General features: G+C 42.3%; 1 protein-coding gene across 1 annotated transcript in view; it reads left to right on the top strand.

Moving 5' to 3' along the window:
- The window catches only part of LOC126272847 (monocarboxylate transporter 1-like), a 96,733-nt gene that overhangs the window by 24,945 nt on the left and 48,763 nt on the right, over positions 1 to 23,025 (top strand). The window contains exons 2-3 of the mRNA XM_049976059.1: positions 2,428 to 2,522; positions 21,119 to 21,245. Of these exons, the coding sequence (XP_049832016.1) occupies positions 2,436 to 2,522; positions 21,119 to 21,245 (214 nt within the window). The 5' untranslated portion in view covers positions 2,428 to 2,435. The remainder of the gene's footprint in view (positions 1 to 2,427; positions 2,523 to 21,118; positions 21,246 to 23,025) is intronic.

Genomic DNA, 23,025 nt, shown 5'->3' with positions numbered 1-23,025 from the left:
TGCCATCCTATGAGAATATGCATCCTAAGTACTTGAATCCGTCCACCTGTTCTGACTTTGTTCCTCCTGTTTGGCACTCAGTCCGTTTATATTTCTTTCCCACTGACATTACTTTCGTTTTGGAGATGCTAATCTTCATACCATAGTCCTTACATTTCTGATCTAGCTCTGAAATATTACTTTGCAAACGTGAAAAAAGCGACGTTGGATCTTGTAACCTGCAACTACACTCCTGGAAATTGAAATAAGAACACCGTGAATTCATTGTCCCAGGAAGGGGAAACTTTAATCAGACATTCCTGGGGTCACATACATCACACGATCACACTGACAGAACCACAGGCACATAGACACAGGCAACAGAGCATGCACAATGTCGGCACTAGTACAGTGTATATCCACCTTTCGCAGCAATCCAGGCTGCTATTCTCCCATGGAGACGATCGTAGAGATGCTGGATGTAGTCCTGTAGAACGGCTTGCCATGCCATTTCCACTGGTGCCTCAATTGGACCAGCGTTCGTGCTGGACGTGCAGACCGCGTGAGACGACGCTTTATCCAGTCCCAAACATGCTCAATGGGGGACAGATCCGGAGATCTTGCTGGCCAGGGTAGTTGACTTACACCTTCTAGAGCACATTGGGTGGCACGGGATACATGCGGACGTGCATTGTCCTGTTGGAACAGCAAGTTCCCTTGCCGGTCTAGGAATGGTAGAACGTTGCTTCGATGACGGTTCGGATGTACCGTGCACTATTCAGTGTCCCCTCGACGATCACCAGAGGTGTACGGCCAGTGTAGGAGATCGCTCCTCACACCATAATGCCGGATGTTGGCCCTGTGTGCCTCGGTCGTATGCAGTCCTGATTTTGGCGCTCACCTGCACGGTGCCAAACGCGCATACGACCATCATTGGCGCCAAGGCAGAAGCGACTCTCATCGCTGAAGACGACACGTCTCCATTCGTCCCTCCATTCACGCCTGTCGCGACACCACTGGAGGCGGGCTGCACGGTGTTGGGGCGTGAGCGGAAGACGGCCTAACGGTGTGCGGGACCGTAGCCCAGCTTCATGGAGACGGTTGCGAATGGTCCTCGCCGATACCCCAGGAGCAACAGTGTCCCTAATTTGCTGGGAAGTGGCGGTGCGGTCCCCTACGGCACTGCGTAGGATCCTACGGTCTTGGCGTGCATCCGTGCGTCGCTGCGGTCCGGTCCCAGGTCGACGGGCACGTGCACCTTCCGCCGACCACTGGCGACAACATCGATGTACTGTGGAGACCTCACGCCCCACGTGTTGAGCAATTCGGCGGTACGTCCACCCGGCCTCCCGCATGCCCACTACACGCCCTCGCTAAAAGTCCGTCAACTGCACATACGGTTCACGTCCACGCTGTCGCGGCATGCTACCAGTGTTAAAGACTGCGATGGAGCTCCGTATGCCACGGCAAACTGGCTGACACTTACGGCGGCGGTGCACAAATGCTGCGCAGCTAGCGCCATTCGACGGCCAACACCGCGGTTCCTGGTGTGTCCGCTGTGCCGTGCGTGTGATCATTGCTTGTACAGCCCTCTCGCAGTGTCCGGAGCAAGTATGGTGTGTCTGACACACCGGTGTCAATGTGTTCTTTTTTCCATTTCCAGGAGTGTATTTTGACCTGTGGATGGCATCTGTGGAAGAGACTCTAGAAGGGCAGAAAGCGATTTCGGAACAGCTACAGCTGCATTCCTGTACTGCAATATAACATAGGTGAGGCAGGAAGAAATATGGATAAAAAAAATTTTTCTGGCAATTTATTTCATTACAGTTTCTAAACTTCTCGTGACTGGAAAATTCATGCTTTGCGAAAAGGGCATATGTACCAGTTTCCTTATATGTCACATGTCGGAGCAGTTTTCCTTTCACTACTGACACGGAAGATGATTGCAAAGTTGCATAAACTTTTCCTGTTCAAACTTTGTGTTTGAAACGGTTTATGAATTTTTTTGTGTCTACAGAACGTATTAATTTTTGTTATGTATGTGCTTTTTACATCTTGTAGTTCATGTGGGAAATACTTTATCAGAATGAAGGGGATACTGACTTCGTCGAACTCAGGTAAACATAGAGAACTAACGTTAGTGAAAGAATGTGTAACGACATAACAGCTTCATCACTATACATGGCGTAGTGTTATCGAGATTTTCTGTCGTTTAAGGAACCGTACATACAGCAATTATTCCCTCTCTCCATGCAGGCGATGGGTAATGCTTGTACGAAGTATCCTATCCCGTGTGCTGCACAGTGGCTGTCGCACTATACATGTAGATGTAAATATTCTGTGAATCAGTTCATGATTTTATGTTAATTTTATCCGATAATATGGAGTATTTTGTAGGGGAATCATAGCACTTATGTCCTAGAAGTGGCAACTTTTTTCCTTTTTCAGACGCAAAGATGGCGCCAAGAGATGCAGAATATGAACTTGTTCCACCAGATGGAGGATGGGGCTGGATGGTCGTCTTAGGAGTAGCACTCAGTAATGTAAGTATGAACAAAGCGTCCAGTACCACCGAGCAATATGTTGTAGTGAAAAAAGCGAAGTTGGATCTTGGAATCTGCAACTACTTTGACCTGTGGATGGCATCTGTGAAAGAGGATCTAGAAGGGCAGACAGCGATTTTGGAACAGCTACAGCTGCATTCCTGTACTGCAATATAATATAGGTGAGGCAGGAAGAAATATGAGTCCTACCTCACAAGATGAGACCCCCAAGTGACAGGTCATCTCGCCTGCCATTCTTCCCGTCAGACACACTAAAGTACGGTGGTATCGTACATTAACACTCGCCCGAAAGTGACACTTGTGTGCAGCATACACTGAAGAGCCAAAGCATTACGACCACCTGCTTAATATCAAACTTCCTGGCAAATTAAAACTGTGTGCCGGACCGAGACTCAATTTCTGGAACTTTGCCTTTAGCGGACAAGAGCTCTGCCGACTGAGCTACCCAATCACGACTCACGACCCGTCATCAAAGCTCCAATTCCACCAGTATCTCGTCTCCTACCTTCCAAACATCACGGAAGCTCTTCTGCGAACTGGCTTAGCCACAACCTAGGCAATGTGTCTAGAATAAAATTTTCACTCTGAAGCACGGCGCTTCGTGTTCGTCGAACAAGGACTGTATGTGTAAAGACGGGCTGTGTATAGACTAGTCATAATCACAATGTGCAGGGGATCTTTTTTTTCAAGCTCCTATCGGTCACCAAATCGAAACCACAAGGAAAAGCAAAAATGTTTTATTGGCAGCATTTAACTATTGCATCCAGCTGATTCTCTGTATAGTCCCCGCTCAGATTTGGACGTTTATCGTAACGCAGTACAAACTTTCCAGTACCCGCGTCATCAGTCGCCTATGCTTTCCACAAAATACCTATGCTGGTCTGCAACTCGCTGTCTCTACGAAAATGCTGTGATATCCTGCGGTTCATGTGAGTAGAGAGATGAAAATCTCAGGGATCCAAGTCTCGTATGCATGGTAAGTGATTCAGACACTCCCCTTCGAAATTGCTGCAGAATCATCTTTGATGCACCAGCAGTGTGCGTCTGAGCATTGCATGAGAACAGACACGAGTGGCAGTTACGTCATTTGGGCTGGATGTGAGCAGAACTTCACATTTGATAAGAGGTACTGTTGTTCTAGGCGTCTTTACGTCATCAATATGAGCGATCGAGGGGCATACTGTGCAACATATCTGGGGAAAGCTTCATTGGATTTTCATTTCGTAGCATGGTTCATGGTCACGGTAAACTGAATAGGTAGTCCAAAGTCAAGGTACAAAAAGACACCCCACATCAAAGATTCACTTCAGCCTGGTCTACACACTTCACACACTACAGGTACTTACTGTAGTTTCTGTGTTGTTTGGTCAATTGGGAAGGTGCAGCTGGAGCTGCATTCAATGACAATGGTAATTCCTGTCGGATATGAAAGCAGTTGTCACGGAGAAGCAGTAAGATCTTTTTATAACCAGTGTTTTACCCCATTTACAGGGCTGCCAGTGACGCGAGGCGCGTCCATAAAACAAGCATTCAGTACAGTGCTCCAGAAATCCGCAGGCTGCTTCAAAACGTTGCCAGTTAAGATCTTTGATGAGCATGCTGGGCACCTACCTCACACACACGTTGCGATAATGCAAGCGTTCGGTGAAAATCTTGTTCGTCAAACTCTTACTGATTTACAGGGACCAGTCTTCACAGCTCGTTAACAGTCACACGCCGATCTTCAGGCATTTCGTTCTACATTTTTGCAGTTGCTTCGGCCGAAACCGAAGGCCGACCAGAACGCTATTCTCAAGGACGTCTGTACGATACTTCTAGAAGTCTCTGACCCACTTTCGCACGTTTTTTACAGCCCCTCACTGTTGCCCATAGACTTTTTGCATATCTGACGATGAATGTCAACGGGAAGAGTGCCTTTGGCACTGGAAAAATGGAACACTGCACCTGGCGGGGTAAGCGATCGCGAACGTCTGTCCAGTCAAAACTGAGCGTCGCAGCGGGATCGGGTTGTTGAGGATTTGAAGAGGGCGTGCCAGGCTACACGAAAATGCTGCCAGATCTCAGGGAAAAGGTCCCTCGCTGCTCCAGCACCTTAGAGACATTATTTTATAGACGAGTCTCGCACACCATTCCTGGAAGACGCGTAGAAAAGTCTACATTGAGACACCAGCAAATCGGGCACCTTCACTGACAGTGTGGTCAATCGACAAGCTGAAACATAATAAGTGCTTTCTAACTTTCTCTCGGACCTATACATTGCTGACTTCATACACCCAACGGGCACATACACATCACTTCACTGCCTGAGTTACGTCACCGGTGGATGGTCACATAACCGCTAAGGGTCAGTTCTACACCATCTACAGCGCTCCAAGAGTAACCAGTGTCTTCTTTTAAGGGTAGGGACGAATATTTTTAGCGTTGACCTCACTATCAACGTAAACGGAGAAAAGCTGTAGAATTAGGCGCCACCACATTATGGCTTACTCGCTTCAGAGTAGGTAGTCTCTCATTGTTATCATTCTGGTAAATGGTAACCTCAAAATGGGCTCACCCTGGTACCGATCAACATATCCTTCCATGACACTGACGCAATATTCTATGCTATAGGAATCGCGTTAGTCGCAAAGCCTTAGATAGCTTGGTTGTCCTCTGCAGGAACCAATATATGTTCCGAAAACAACGATCGTGCTGAACCCAGCTCACTCTCTTCGTCCATAAGACCCAGAAACCAGTAGTTACAGGCACGCAGGCAGATGCCATGTCCCTAGACTTCTGGAAGCCATTCGACAGAGTTTCAGACAGCTGCCTAATGATAAAAATACGAGCATTCAGAATACCAGACCAAATGTGTGATTGACTGAAGAGTTTTTAGCAAACACAATATGTCATTGTGAATGGAGAGGTTTTCCGACGTAAGTTACTTCGGGTGTGCCCCGCGGAAATGTTACATTATCATTACTTTTAACAATATATGTAAATGACCTAGTAGATAGAGCTGGAATTTACATAATGTTTTTCGCTGATGTTGCTGTTGTATACTGAGAAGTGCAACGTTAGGAAATTGTAATGAAATGCAAGAAGACCTGGAGTGGATCGATGCTTGGTGCAGGGAGTCGCAATCGAATCTCAACATAAATTAATGTAACGTACTGCGAATACATAAAAGGAAGATCCTTTATTCTATGGTTACACAATAGCAGTACAATGACTGGGAGCATTTAGTTTCATAAAATACCTAGGACTATACGTCCGTAGCCAATTTTAGTGCAACGACCATATACAAATAATCGCGAGTAAGGTAGGTGCTCGACTGAAATCCATTTAAAGAGTCCACTGAAAATGTAGTCCATCGGCAAAGAAAGTAGCTTGCAAAACACTCATTACGAGACGGGACTGATAGAGGAAACAGAGAAGCTCCAAAGAAGAGCAGCGCTGCCCTGCGTTACAGGTATATTTAGCGAGCAAGTCAAGTAGATGATCAAACAGCTCCAGTGGCAGAAGCTGCGAGAGAGTTATACTGCATCACAGCGTCGTTTACTATTACACTTCCGAGAGCGTGCGTTCCTAGAAGAGCTAACCAGTACATTGCTTCCTCCTACGTACTTCTCTCTAAAAGACAATCAAGATAAAATTAGAGAGATTCGCCACTTTTTCCAGCGAACCGTACGCGACTGGAACAGGAAGGGTGGATGGGACACTGAAACGCAAAGTACCATCCGTCACACATCGTAAGGTGGCTTGTGGAATATAACTGTAGATGTTCGTGGCACCTACGCACTGTCGTAGCATCGTGCTAATGATCAGGGTAGAAGAGGGATGTCAAAGTCTATAGTAACGTCATTTAGGAATTTTCATGACGGTTATACTGCCTTGTTATGAAGTTTTATATTTTAGGCAAAACATGTACGTGTTTCTAATCCACAGACGTTCCTGACTCTTTCTCAACATTGTCTGCATTTCTTTAGAAACATTTTTTCCACTGCCTGAAAACATTAGCGCATTTTTTGCGCGTGTCTTGCAGTGCCTCGTAGTGTTAAAGTCCTAGGTGTTCTTTCACAGAACCGAAAAGATGGAAGGCTGCTAAGTCGAAACTGTAGAATAAACTTAGTGGTGCATAATAATACGCAATTGAGCTTCGAATGTAGGTTTAAAGGACGGCAGTTACGTAGCGTCAAGGTACAAAAAAGTCCATCGGAGTGCAACCATCTTCATCCAGCGTAATGTCGTTTTATAATTTGGTATTTTGTTTGACGAGCGTAATGATGAACTATCGCTCATCCAAAGAACGCGACCTTCATTCTGAATTAGGCTATAGGCGATGGTTCTTCTCAGAGCTTTGTGACCTTTGGGCTATAAACTTACGGTACAATAGGCTCAATCTTTTCTAAAAACCAAGAATTGAAACACTTCTTGCACTACCTGTGCCCTATTGCAAGTTTAGTAGCGGTTTTGTTTATAGTCAACTCTAGCGTACCGAGCAGACAGTTCGATGATGGTTCTTGCGAGCCTCAGCTTGCACACTCGTTTTCACGCCTTTGAGATGTTTTACCATCTCGTAGAACTGTTGGCGCCTATGCACACATCTCCGTATTCAAATATAAAGGTGAATTGAATGTCATCAGCCCAGTTTTCCTCATTAACAGGCAATTCAATGATTGCACGCTGCCGAGACGAAATATCAATTTCGTTACGTCTGTATACTACTAGGTTATAATGTAGTGATTTTTTATTACGTTGTTGAAATTGCTGCTGTAGTCAAGGGTTGCTCATGATTTTCAGTATTTTTGTGCTATTTATAAAAACAAATATCTACCATCAGAGTAAACTACGCTCTACAGTCTTAAGACATTGGCACTGCAGTGTTACTTAACTCATTATTTCGCTGAGCAAAGAACATCATCGTATCAAAACTGTCGTAAATTGTGTTTTACACTTTTGTGTTTCAGACATGTTCCACATTCTCGAGGATCTCATCACTAGATTGCAGAACGGAATATATCTAATGTCAATTAATGTATGGACTAGTGTTATGTAACTAGTATTGAGTACTTTAATATACAAGTTGATTCAAAAAGAAAGAATACAGACGAACTATAAAAGATTGGATACAGGAAGATTCAACACAGCTATGCTGTATGTAGCAACATGACGACCACACCAAAAGAGAAATAATTTCGTGTATTTGAATTTGTGTGAAGTCAATCCATTGTTCAAGCGCAACGTGCATTATGCCGTCCATTCAGCAAGAAGCCGCCGTTGCTCAAGCAGTTTTGACAGATGTAAAATAAATCTTGGAAATTGGTTGCATATGCGAAAGAAAGAGCTCTGGTCGAGAACACACATCTGATGAAAATGTCGAGTGTATCCGAGATACTTTCACACGGAGCCCTCGGAAATCCACAACACGGGTAGGCCAGGAACATCGACTTCCTCAAACAACGAAGTGATGTGTTCTGAAAGGATGCCTGCTTATGAAGCCCTACAAGTTGGAGTTACTGTAGCAACGGCGTCCCGCCGGCCATAGTAGAAGGTACGAATTATGCATTTCAGTTCTCCAGTATATGGTAGAGGACACTATTCTTGAAAGACTCGTCTTTTTCAGACGAATCGTCGTTCCATCTATCGGGTAAAGTAAACCGCCATACACATAGACAGGAAGATTCTTTGTTGTATGATTACATAATAGCAGAACAATGACTGTGAGCATTTAGTTTCGTGCCATATGGACCTTTTTTGTGGAGTTAACTGTGATATGAAAGTCATACTTTGACATGCTGCAAAAGGGGTTGTTTCATGAACTTCGCTAAGATTCCACTGATTTGTTTGTTATACGTGAAGGCACCCCGACTCACTTTTAACATTGAGGAGCGGCGCTATCTTAACAACACCATCCAACATTGCTGGATTAGAAGAGGTGAACAACAAGCTCTTGTTCATTGTTTTCGGCCTCGCAGGTCACCAGACCCCACACCTTGCTTTTTTTATGGGGTACGTAAAAGACCGATCCTTCTCCTGCCTGTTGGGCAGCTACTCTCCAAGAGCTGAGTAATCGAACTGTTGAAGCTGTCGATGCAATAAACAGGGACCTGTTGATTCGTGTAATGAATGAAATGTCGTACTGTGTCGATGTTTCTACAGCAACGCATGGGTCTCATGCTGAGTATGTGATATAGTGTCTGATCGAACATAAAAGGTTCAGCCTTCTTCTACCATGTGAAATGTGCGATGTGTTTCTATCTTTCATAGTTTGTGTGTAATAAACATTTGAATCCCGTTCTTTCTTTTCTAAATAACCCTGTATTTATACATTATTTGGATAGAGACTATGATGGACGGTTGATTATCACCGAGATCGGTCAACAGAAAATGAGAGGACTTGGCCACCGGTGAAAGAAACAATTATTGTTGACAATATTATACCGGGAAGAGAAATCTTTGTCACAAAGACACTGCAAAACACCCAGGCACAAGTCGACTGTAACCGCTGGCAGATATTGGTCGGATTAACCCTACAAGCACTGGTGCGCTGCGCTGAAGCCATCATACGGAATAGAGAAAAGAAACAAGTGTCATAGAATGAGCACTGTTTCTTGGTTCATGAGACGCTTCAACTATTGTGGAAGTTTATTTTCCACTCTGTGTTTAGGCTGAGAGAACACGTGGCCTTAGAGCCTACTCTTGGTCGGTAATGTGCTTAGACCACCATATGTATAGTTTTAGTTCGTATTGAAGTATAGTCCTATCCTCGACTATAGATTTGTGTTACATGTGGTTTCAAAGCTTTTAGTTTTCCGTTTCTGTGTGTTGTGCCAAGTAGGACTAACTTACAGACAAAATGAGTTCGTAGAGCATTGAGTGAAATGTTTTAATCACTTAACATGCCTCACACATTCTCGGTTTACCAAATGCTCACGTATTGCTACTTCATAAAACCTCCCAATTTATCCACGTGGATTAAGTTTGTAAACATACAGCTAAGTGCATGGTAAGGGGCAGTAAACCTCACGACCTCCTAACAGCATAACATGCAGTGTGTAAAATAACTGTAGACAAAAATGATGTTTACTTTCATATTGTAGTGTCGTTTTTATGTTATTGATGATGGAAGAGAAGGGACACAGTGAAACCAGGTGCTGCCGCATAGTGGCACCTGTAGAACGTGCTTTGTAGTTTGTGTCACACATCCGCCACAGTAAAATTGATACGTTGTAAGCTCCCAACAGAAAAAATATATATAATTGTACTTATAACATTCACACTTAGTGTAACCTCCCAACAGTTTATAATTCCGTAACCTCGCAAAAATTACGTGAGTAACCTCCCAATAAAAAGTGTGACTCATATATAACCTTTCAGTAATTAACTGACCGTGAATCTAAACTGGTAAATTTGGACGTAAGCAGTGTTCCGTCATGGTCCTGGAAGATAATTCTGAACAAAATGAAAATTCTTACCTGAAGGAAGTCGCCGGATAATGCATATATATCTGCTGCCATAAGAATTTTTTCTGGCACAGCCCAGTGCAATGCTGGCAGCTAGATTTGTCATGTATAAAAAGAAACAACTGATTTTTTTGTTACAATAATTGGGATGACCATGGATTGGAGAAATTAGTAAATTATTTCAATTCAGATGAATGATTGCCAAAAGTTAATTTTTATAAGAAAGATTATTATTAAAATATTTTTAAAAACATTTACATGGGACTTGATGTGACAATAGTAGAAATTTAGCTGTAGCAAATTAGATATGGGCGCGGCTGTTTTACCTTATACTACATCGCTCAGGCACGACCGCCCAACCGCCCGACTGCGAGCTACCACTACTACTGCGGACACACAGCTCCTACTGCAGCCAACTGCTCTATGGTCTGCGATTCTATTATAGCTTACATATCGCAGGCAGCGCGTGAGCAATCCATCGAAATTACATCTGCTCGAGTGCACTAACAATAAATTCCTTAGTCATGGACCTCTTACAACACGTACATCACATATGCTTAAACGTCTCATGAAAATGTCTTCTCCGAGTTGTAGGTACTTCCCACAATAGACCAGATTTGATAAATCAGGTCATTATTGTCTTCGCAACAAGAAATGAACTGACAGCATTACACAACAGTAGCTATGTAAAGGTTGCTACACTGCTGCAAGGCCTACATATTATTTTTCTTATTGGTTGCAGGGGTGAGACCAAAAACATACCCGCTTCCATTACTCGTATCACACGCCCTCAGTGCAAGTGACACAGTGCAGAAAGATTTGGAATGTAATGCATGCCATTTACATCAACGCCTGGTAGGGCAAAGTTGTGTAAGAGTATGCGGTGTCTAAGACTACGAATGCTTATAATCAGTTAGGATATTTCATTTTCACTATTAGCAATTGTTGGCGGAACTGTTCGTACGCTGACGGGAGCTACTAGACGGGAAAAGGCGCATTACTAACGCTCTGCTTCTATCACCGTAGTTAATAAATGCATATTTGGTTGTTTGATTTCTTCTTTCAGTGTTATTCAGATTTAACAAAGAGTGAATGTGAATGACTGTTATATCCTTTGTATGTAGCAGGAAGAGGAATTTGTTCTGATCACCACTATAGAACCTTCAAAAGCATGTATTGTGAGGAGGGCTTATGGTATTGCGAAGTGTTAAAATTTACACTCGATGCAAACAGCACTCGCCCAAGAGTTCGAATGCGTAGTGTTGGACACGTGCACCTTGTCACACATCATGAGAATTCCGGTTCGTAAATATTTTAAGAAATCAGAAAGGTTACGTACTTTATGGGATTCAGACACTTAAAATTAAATAAGGAATAATTTTTATAGACCTCTTAAATATCTATTATATAAAAAAGTTGCTTGGTTCTTTACACACAAAGAAATCATAGCAGACGTATTTGATAGATATTTACAAAATCTATTAGAACGTTAAGAGTTATTCATTGCGTAGCTTGGACGTTCATATAGAGTTTTTTGTGTTTCAGTACACTCTTCAACATGGAAACGTAAAAAAGAAAATCTGATAGGAATCTGACATTTCCACAGGATATGATGGCATAAATTAAGGATAGGTTCCTCCAGGGTGAAAGTAAATGAACTGCCCGCCTGTATGGGATGAATAAGGCTACGCTCAGGAAAATATTGAAAGCTGTTACTGTTCTTGGTTCACTAGGCAGCTGCAAATCAGTGTTTCCTGAGGAAATGAAAGAGGAAGTAGCTAGATATTCTGTTGAACTATAGCAACCACTGTGTGGGTTAGTACTTAAAGAACAATGTGAGTTCGCAAAAACCAATACAGAAAGAAATAGTGTTGAAAGCGGGTTTAATAAGCACATACAAATAGGTGGGAAGTACTGGGCTTGGGAATTCTGTTAACACAGAAATCTCTCGCTACGGCAACCAGAAAAAAAAATTGTCTTGCAAGAGCCGCAGGATTCAGTAAAATCAAGTTGGAAGAACCTGGAGAAACGATTACCTATCACCTTCGGTGGAAGCAGGAGACGATCTCCTGTATCTGCGTGTCTAGTATCCCTTTAGAGCTCTTTATTGCATAGATCGCATGTTTGTTACGTAGATAACCAGTTTCAGCTAGTTCAATGACCATCTTCAGATCTGCAACAGTCTACAACGCGAAGTAGGTCAATACATCTTCCCCAAACCAAAAATGTTCTAATACAATTAAGTACAGTAAATAACATATACGGTAATATTAATGATATTAAGTAACTAATCGTATGTTTGCGTGCAACACGTAAAAATGGTAATTTACGGAACTGATCCGACGTCATCATAAACACTACATGATTGTCCTATATGTACATTACTTACTCACCCCATAACCACAGAACTTGCAACATACTATATACCATATATAGTGCCAAGCAATCTCACTTGCCGAAAACAAAATCCGGCGCGCGATCCCATGTGTTTGGTGGTCTTACGCTTTCTGAGATAATAACCATTACCAATATAACACGCCATCGGTCATAATATGGGAAACAGTTGATGTAGCCCCGCCGATGGAAACAGGAAAACTAACTGTCGCAGATCATTAAACCTTAAGTCATAGCTATTCTCACTAGGTGGCAGTACAGTATCATGCATATAACATATGAAGATACATCAATTCGTATTCATTTATAAATTAAATAAAATGCACCAGTTACCTAAAATCTATTAGTAGCCATAGATCATACGTAACAGTATATAACAGAACGCAATGGGTCTTGTTAGAAACGTTTAATTACTTAACGCACAAAGCTGCAGGGATATTTAATGTACGCGACTACAACTACTTTATCAAATTTTGGTACACAAAAACGCCATGGGACAGAGTAATGTAAAAAATGTGCATAAACAACCAGACGTCCAATAATACGTTAAAATACTTAAGTGATTAGCACTCTTTAAAATCTGTAGTATGTTGCAAGTTCTGACTTCTGATCATTTCCATAAATTATTATTTTTTACGTGTTGTACACACACAAAATGCGGTTATTTACTAAACAGCATTGATATTACCACTTATGTTGTACACTCTACTGAACTGTGTTACAATAATTTTGGTTTTGGTAAGATGTATTGACCTGTATTTCATTGTAAACCATCGCAGTTCAGAAGATAGCCATTGAACTGACTGAAACTGGTTATCTGTGTAGCAATACTTTCGATCTGGGAAACAAATGTTCTAAAAGGATACTAGACTCACAGCCTGTAGAAAATTTATGAGGGTAACAATTTCCCTGTTAAGTAACTAATCGCAGGTTGTAACAATACGTAAAAAATAATAAGTTATGGAATGATCAGAAACCAGAACTCGCAACATATTACACATTGTATAGAGTGCAAGTTATGCATCTGACTCACTCCCTAACCATCTGCAACTCTTAGTTTAAGTTACCCGATTTGTCGGCGTATCAACACAGACAGACCGAATAGTCTACAACGAATGGTATACCACTCGGACCCATTTAAGACTGCTTAATAACAGTGGTTGTAAAAGTATCCTGACCGACGCGAGACGATGTCACACCTCGTCAATGACAAAAAATTTCGAAGTCGTCAGGAATTGGTGCAGAGAGTGAATGTAGGTACATCTCAGCCAGTTTCAGAGTGAACAAGGGGAGCTGCACGCAACGTCTCTAGGTGGCCCGATTCTCGCAAAAGCCCGTTGGTGACAACGCCTCATAGACCCGCACATCTTGAATGGGGCTGTAACTGACCAGAGACGTGTTGTGTTACTGGTCGGGTTGCAATTACGCCTCAAATGATGCAAGGCGCCTACACCGTCGAGGGCTCATTGAAGTATTTACCCCACATTATGCGCAGCAGTAATTCCAAAACCTTTCTGAAACCATTACCCCTGAGTGGCATCAAATATTAGCTGCAGTCGGCGACAGCGTTAATGGCCTGTGGCCGCGTAGATGCGAAGCAATGCTGAGTTATCACATAGGCTGAAAGTGCACAGACAGCAACTACGTTACGTTCCTGCACCTTGCCAACGTCGCAGACGGGCTTGCCTGAGTCTGCCTCACGTTTGACGAAAGAGTCCACTTTAGCCCATAGTTTCTCACGTCATTTTCTTCTCACACTCCGTCCGAGATGCGCTCCGACATATCGCTATGGTTAAACAGACTGTTTAATCTTTTATGTAAAACGTTACATTAATACCACACAAAAATATATTTAAAGAACTTTTAAAATTTTTTTAATGTTAAAAATGCGTTTCTACATCTACATGGATACTCTGCATATCACATTTAAGTGCCTGGCAGAGGGTTCATCGAACCACTTTCACAATTCTCTATTATTCCAATCTCGTATAGCACGCGGAAAGAATGAACACCTGTATCTTTCCGTACGAGCTCTGGTTTCCCTTCTTTTATCGTGGTGATCGTTCCTTCCTATGTAGGTAGGTGTCAACAAAATATTTTCGTATTCGGAGGAGAAAGTTAGTGACTGGAATTTCGTGAGACGATTCCCTTTAAACGCAAAACGCCTTTCTTTTAATGATGTCCAGCCCAAATCCTGTATCATTTCTGTGGCACTCTCTCCCATATTTCGCGATAATACAAAACGTGTGGACTTTCTTTGAACTTTTTCGATGTACACCGTCAGTCCTATCTGCTAAGGATCCCACACGGCGCAGCAGTATTCTATAAGAGGACGGACAAGCGTAGTGTAGGCAGTCCTCTTAGTAGATCTGTTACATTTTCTATGAGGCCTATCAATAAAACGCAGTCTTTCGTTAGCCTTCCCCACAACATTTTGTATGTGTTTCTTCCAATTTAAGTTGTTCGTAATTGTAATACCTAGGTATTTAGTTCAATTTACGGCTTTTAGATTAGACTGATTTATCCTGTAACCGAAGTTTAACGAATGCCTCTAGCACTCATGTGGATGATCTCATACTTTTCGTTATTTATGGTCAACTACCACTTTTCGCACCGTTCCGATATCTTTTCTAAATCGATTTTGCAGTTTGTTTTGCTCTACTTTATTAATCGATAAACGACAGCATCATCTGCAAAGAACCGAAGACGGCTGCTCAGATTGTTTCCAAAACCATTTATAAATATAAGGAACAGCAAAGGGCCTATAACACTACCTTGGGAAACGCCAGAAATCACTTCTGTTTTACTCGATGACTTTCCGTCAGTTACTACGAACTGTTAGCTCTCTGACAGGAAGTCACAAGTCCAGTCACATAACTGAGACGATATTCCATAAGCACGCAATTTCACTACGAGCCGGTTGTGTGGTACAGTGTCAAACGCCTTCCGGAAATCCAGAAATACGCAGTCGATCTGAAATCCCTTGTCCATAGCACTCAGCACTTCATGTGAATGAAGAGCTAGTTGCGTTTCACATGAACGATGTTTTCTAAACCTATGTTGACTGTGCGTGAATAGACCGTTTTCTTCGAGGTAATTCATAATGTTGGAACACAATATATTGTAATCGCTCCACAATTTTACGAAAGCCTGGAGACACTTGTGTTCCAGCCGTTTCTAACCCGCGTTATTTTAAAGCAGGGCGTAAGGATGAGCATGGGATACTGCACTCATTGATTGTTTGTGCCGGCGAAACTGGAAGGGAGGTAGTTCGTCGGCGCTGGCAAGTGTTCAGTGCGACCTGTGAAGAATAAACACATACGGCTCGTATGCTCCGTGGCCGGCTGCAAAGAGTAATGTAGCTTTGTATTAATTGTGTTCAAAAATGTGTAATTAACTGATCTTGGGTGCCCGGTAATGTGTGGGTTTACGTCATAAAGTTTAGTTATTTTTTTGTACAAAGTGGAAATAAATATGTTCTGGTGCATTGAACGATATTCAACGAGTAGCGTATTTTTAAATAAGAAGAAGAAGAAGAAGAAGAAGAAGGCAAGAGAGAGAGAGAGAGCGAGCGAGCGAGCGAGAGAGTGAAAATTTCTCCTTACTAGCAGTGAAGTCTTCGGAGAAGCATCCGGTGCTGGCAGAAGACATCGGCGCTGCAAGAAAGCAGAACCAGCATTCTTCAACAAGTAAGTCCACTAAAACGCTTAAGCTGTATGGGGGGAGATTAACATTACTCCGAGGCACCACAAGAACGTGGCGACCCCTAAAGACAGGACCTGAGAAAGAAGGGGAAATATTAAGGAAGTTATAAGAGAAAGAAAAATTAAAACAATTGGAAGTTGCCATAGCAACCGATAACAGTGAGGCTGAAGACCGGCACATACTTATCCAGAAATATCTTGTTGATAAATGGTGAAATGATTAAGGGAATGAAGAAAATCGACAACGCTGTAGTTAGTCGCAAATCGCCGACACCGCCGTCTACAAACGCTGACGCCGCCGCACACCAACGCCGACGCCACCGTACACCAACGCCAGCGCCGCATCACACCAACGCCGACGCAGCCGTCCACAAAACCGACGCCGTCGTCCACCTACGCCGACGCCGCCGTCCATCGACCCTGACGCAACGAGAATTCCACTGTTAAATGCAGAGTTGAGGGCGGGTAGGTGGGAAGAATACCCTGAAAGCCTCTTTAAGGGCAAGATTTTTCTGATGTGGTAGACGAAGAAACAAGAGACGATTTAGAAGATATAGGTATCCAGTATTAGAATTTAAAATAGCTTTGGTGGACTTAAGATCAAAAAAGGCCCCAGGGGCTAGATAACATTCCACCAGAATTTTTAAAAATCAGTGCGGGCAGTGGCAACAAAACGACTATTCGCGATGCTGTGTAGAATGTATGGGTCTGGCGACCTACCATGTAACTTTCGGAAAAGCATCATCCACACGATTCCGAAGACGGAAAGAGCTGACAAGTGCGAGAATGTTTGCACAATCACCTTAATAGCTCATGCATCCAAGTTGCTGATGAGAATATTATACAGAAGAATGGAAAAGAAAATTGAAGATGCCCTAGATGACGATCAGTTCGGTTTTAGGAAAGGTAAAGGCACGAGGGAGGCAGTTCAGACTGTGCGATTAATAATGGAAGCAAGCATAAAGATAAATCAAGACACATTCACAGGGAGCGAGCGAGGTGGCGCAGTGGTTAGACACTGAACTCGCATTCGGGAGGACGACGGTTCAATCCCGCGTCCGGCCATCCTGATTTAGGTTTTGCGTGATTTCCCTAAATCGCTCCAGGTAAATGCCGGGATGGTTCCTTTCAAAGGGCACTGCCGACTTTCTTCCCCGTCCTTCCCTAATCCGATGAGACCGATGACCTCGCTGTCTGGTCTCCTTCCCCAAACCAACCAACCAACCAACCACATTCATAGGAGCTGTCAACCTGAAAAAAGTGCTCGACAGTGTAAAATGGTGCAATATATTGGAAATTCTAAAATAAGTGGGGATAAGCTATACGGAGAGACGGGTCATATACTACATGCACAACAATCAAGAGGGAATAATAAGAGCGGACGACCAAGAATGAAGTGCTCGTATTAAAAAGGGAGTAAACAAAGGATGTAGCCCTTCACCCCTACTGCTCAATCTGTACATCGAGGAAGCAATGGTGGAAATAAAAGAAAGGTTCAGGAGTGGAATTAAAATTCAAAGTGAAAGGATATCAATGATAAGGTTTGCTGATCACGTTGCTATCCTGAGTGAAAGTGAAGAAGAATTACGCGATCTTGCTAACGGAATGAACAATCTAATGAGTACAGAGTATGGGTTGAGAGTAAATCGAAGAAAGACGTAGGTAATGAGAACATCGAGAAACTTAACATCAGGATTGATGGCCACGAAGCACATAAGGTTAAATAATACTGCTACCTAGGCAGTAAAATAACCAGTGGCGGACGGAGCTGGAAGACATCAAAAGCAGAGTAGCTATCGCAAAAAATGCATTCCTGGTCAAGAGAAGTCTACTATTATCAAGTATCGGCCTTAACCGTAGTGGAAGACCGTAATTGAAGACAACCAAAGCATTTGAGATGTGGTGCTGGAGGCTAATGTTGAAAATTATGTGGACTGGCAAGGTAAGGAATGAGGAGGTTCTGAGGTTCTGCGCAGAATCGGAGAGGAAAGAATATGTGGAAAACAGTGATAAGGAGAAGGAACAGGATGGTAGGACATCTGTTAAGACATGAGGGAATGATTTCCATGGTACTAGAGGGAACCGTAGAGGGCAGTAACTGTAGAGGAAGATAGCACTCCTAGAGATTGGAATACATAAAAAAGATAATTGAGGACGTAAGTTGCAAGTACTACTCTGAGATGCAGAGGTTAACACAGGAGAGGAACTCTTGGCGAGCTGCATCAAACGAGTCAGAGTACTGTTGATCAAAACAAAAAAGAATAATGTAGGGAAGATGATGTTCATGGACTCGTTTCATAAGCTGTATCCTCCACCACGTTTTATCAGGCGTCATTGCTAGTACTTGAAAAAAAAAGTCATTATTAGTGTCACGTTATCAGCACCTAACTTACGAAACAGTCGTAACAGTAAAAATTAACATGAACAGTTACATCTGCAAGAAACTTTTTTTTTTTTTTTTTTTAAGAAGATATCGGTTTCAGTCTGTTTTAGGCTGTCTTTAGACCTACGACCGTAGTGGTGGACGGTGGTAGGTGATAATAAACGACTCCATAGACGCTAACTGCGTGGAATCGTAACGCCTGCTCCGTTCACCACCACCATCAACCACCACGGTGGTAGGTCCGAAGATGGTCTAAATCAGACCGAAACCGGTAACCTCATAAAAAAGAAGTTAATTGCAGTTGTGACTGTTCCTGCTTATTTTGAAGCAAAGTAAACCGCTGTTCTCCAAGAAAAATGTTATTAGAATCATAACAGTAAAGATTCTTTAAGAAGTGATTTAGTTTCGTGAACGAATTACCATCGAACGCTCTTGTCTTACCCCTCATCGGGTATTTAGCCCCACAATGGGGCTCCTAGAGGTGATTTTGCTTTGTTTCGTGGTGGCAAGGGGGAGGGGGGTGTTAGGTAGCACGACATTGGCACACTCATACATGTTACCGTGAACACGAGTCGGATGTTTGTTTTAGGTTTCTCGGTGAACTTAAACGCAATCGTGACGAATATGCTGTGGAGCTTTCCGTCTAACTAACATGATGGCAACGGCCGTGCTTACTGGCCTTCACGTATACCTTCCTGGTTTATTCCTGGTTCAGTGGCGCCCCAGATATCCTGTCGCATCTACACTGCCCGGTAAGTAAGACGATTGTCATCCAATAGAAAGTCTCTGCGATTATTTGGAATTGAGGGTGAAATGTAGCAAATAGCGTAACCGAAAAACACCGATGTGAGGCTTCAGCAGCATATTGCGTACACGAAGAAAGCTCCAAATCTCTTCGTTGAAGGGGTCAGTCCATCATCAATGCTACTAGAGGCGTTGTTACATGGTATTAGCTTGGCGTCTCTTGTGGGTGATTACATTTTTGTCCTATGAGCTTATCACAAGCTCCTTATATCTGGTTCAATAGAAGACCAATTGAACAGGAGCATTGTTCTGCAGACTGAGATGCTTGATTCCAAATGCAATTATTTCTGTTTTGGCTTTCTGGGATAAAAGTTGGTGTGAATAAAATCAGCCTGACTGTGCAGCTATCGCGTCTGCTGAGCTTGCTGTATTTTCAATTTTAGTCGCATCAGTAAAATGTACGAAGGAAACAAATTGCTCTAGATAAGGTTTGGAGAAAAGCGTTAATAAACCAGAGAAATACATGGTCAAACATCGTTCAGTACTGCAACAGCGATCATCATAATTGTTGGTATCATGAAATGTTATGGAAACTGATACTCTTAACGTTATAGTGAACACTGACGCCCTCCCGCGGGCATGGGTGTGTGTGTTGTTCTTATAATAGGTTAGTTTAAGTAGTGTGTAGGTCTAGAGAACGATGACCTAAGTAGTTTGGTCCCTTAGTAATTCACACACATTTGAACATTTTTAACACTAACGTCGACTACTCTGTTAAAGAAAATAGCCTGCAACCTTACTTAGGGAATCTCTGAACACTGATATTTCGCTTACTCTTCAGTTGTTGGAACCAGTAACGTAGTTTTGCACACAGTTCAAAAAAATGGTTCCGAGCACTATGGGATTTAACATCTATGGTCATCAGTCCCCTGGAACTTAGAACTACTTAAACCTAACTAACCTAAGGACATCACACAGCACCTAGCCATCACGAGGCAGAGAAAATCCCTGACTCCGCCGGGAATCGAACCCGGGAACCCGGACGTGGGAAGCGAGAACGCTACCTCACGACCAGGTGATGCTGGCTGCAAACACTTACAGTGAAACTTACACACTGCATTTTTTCACAGTGAAAATAATGGGGAAACCAGAGAAAATGCCAAACTCACAAAGAAAATAAGTGCAATATAAACTAGAAAACCCACAGCACATGGTAACAGGAAAGAAAATAAAAGCCCACTGATTATGCCGAAATTTCAGCGAAACATTTCTCGGAAATAGAAGAAAAGATACAACTGTTTTGTTCAAGGCGGACGCCCTCTAAAAACATAGTGTATATTGCGTTTGTAACTGAAAAAGAATTTTTTTATTGCCAATACATAGTCTTATATTGCACGAAGCTACGCATGCACACTGAATCTGTATTTCATGGAATATCGCGCTGTGTGCAACACATTATCATTTCTATGCGTCCCATTACTATGAAACGTGCTTACAGATTAACGACTGTCATTACATATAGGAATACGTTTATAATTCTTTAATTTCATAATCATGGTTATGCCGTGAAACTATGAGAGGAAGTAATATGTTGTATCGTCTTCAGCTTCTGATTTCGAAATCTGTTGATCAAGTCTTGCCGTGATACATACAGCGCCACTTGCTAGATATTGTGTAGTCCTTCAGCGACCACATTTCGGATACAAGAGCTCTGCAATTAATCTGCTTTTCTTTTTAGTTCGAAATGAAGTCAAACTGGAATGTGAATCTCTTAATCCTACTTCAATTTGTCACATCCAGTAAAAATTGCTTTCTCGAGTTGCACGCCTTTTTGTCCCGCAATGCGTAAAGGGTAATGAAGTCTCAGCAGCTACCCTCAACTGGCTTTTCTTGTTTTTACGACAGATGACCAACCAGTGCCTCAACACGATATTCGGCATGCTGTTCGGCGACAAGTTGCTGTCCTTGGGCCTGGAGACAACAAGCACAGCCGTCATCATGAATTCTATGCAGGCAGTGATGCAGTTCTCCGGTGAGTACATCAAAATCGACGTAACCGTGCAGTTATACCTAAGTGATTAAGCGATAGTTAGGGTAGAGGCAGGAACCAGGTAGTCAATCTAGTCAAGGGTCACTACCTAGAGAAATGAAAATAAAATAAAGATATTCGGTCAGACAAATATGATGGTAATATTGCAGCGGCAGAAAATGGCAGAAAGTGAGCTACTGCAATGAGTGCAGTGACAGGATTCTTCACATCAGAATCGACAGTAAACGAACGCCAACAAGAGTAATTCAGGCATATATGCCCACATCACAAGAAAAACATGAAGCGTGTGTGTATGTGTGTGTGTGTGTGTGTGTGTGTGTGTGTGTGAGAGAGAGAGAGAGAGAGAGAGAGAGAGAGAGAGAGAGAAAACATATAAGAGTATCTGAACAGATTACTCAGTACGCACAGTAAGATGGAAATGTAAAATCCATGAGGGATTAGAATGCTACAGTGGAGGAATATACGGGATTGTAAGCAGTATCCAGAAATCCAGAATGAGATTTTCACTCTGCAGCGGAGTGTGCGCTGAAATGAAACTTCCTGGCAGATTAAAACTGTGTGCCGGACCGAGACTCGAGCTCGGGACCTTTGCCTCCTCACAGCTTTACTTCTGCCAGTACCTTGTCTCCTACCTTCCAAACTGCGAACCTTGCAGAACCAGCGCTCCTGAAAGAAAGGATATCCAGAAATATGTGTAGACTCATATCAAAACTTACTAATGATGAAGAGAATGTTGAAAGTTAAGAGAATCGAGAGGAGCCCAATGTGTAATTAACAGAGATTTTGAGGTACTGGGGAATCTGTCCATTCGAATTTATCTGTGACTGTAAATTTCGCAGTTCACTTGAAAAGATCAGTCATAGAAGCTGGACACTCAAATATATTTATTTATAGGTTATCCAGCCTGACCAGGTTAGGCCGTAAGGTCGTCTCTTACATCCGACCATGAACAACACATACAAAAAACATTACATAACAATCACAATACTAATAATGATCTGCATTATTAAGGAAAATAATAACTGACAATAATAATAGCTCTAATTGTGATAAGCTAAGGAAAGAATTGAGAATGATATTGCTTGGTTATTATGTAGCAAACGCAATAATAATAATTTGTATTATTAATAAAGTAATAACTGGTGATAATAGTGATAATAATAATAATAATAAGTGGAAAAAGAAAACACTATATGGTAAGCACCCATATCATCTAATACAGCCACACATCGATCAAGACGCCTCCAACACATGGCTAAGAAAAGGAAATATATACAGTGAGACGGAAGGATTCATGATGGCAATACAGTTTCAAACAATAAACACCAGATATTACAGCAAGCATATTATGAAAGATCCCAATACCACAACAGATAAATGCAGACTTTGCAAACAACAAATAGAAACAATGTATCACATCACAAGCGGATGTACAATTCTAGCAAATAGAGAATACCGCAGAAGACATGACAATTAGCAAAAATAATACATCAACAACTTGCCATATAACATAAACCAATAAAGCAACACGTTCCCACATACAAGTATGCACCACAAAATGTACTGGAGAATGATGAATACGAATTATACTCGAACAGAACCATTATAACAGATAGAACAATACCACATAGCAAACCTGACATCATACTCACCAATAAAAAGAAGAAATTAAGACAACTAATCGAAATATCCGTTCCCAATAGAACAAGTATACAGAAGAAAACAGGAGAAAAGATTGAAAAATACATCCAACTGGTTGAGG

Source organism: Schistocerca gregaria, chromosome 5 (assembly GCF_023897955.1).
Source record: "Schistocerca gregaria isolate iqSchGreg1 chromosome 5, iqSchGreg1.2, whole genome shotgun sequence".
Lineage (NCBI taxonomy): Eukaryota > Metazoa > Arthropoda > Insecta > Orthoptera > Acrididae > Schistocerca > Schistocerca gregaria.
Note: the sequence above shows the minus strand (reverse complement) of the source record. Positions and strands in the feature narration are given on the sequence as shown.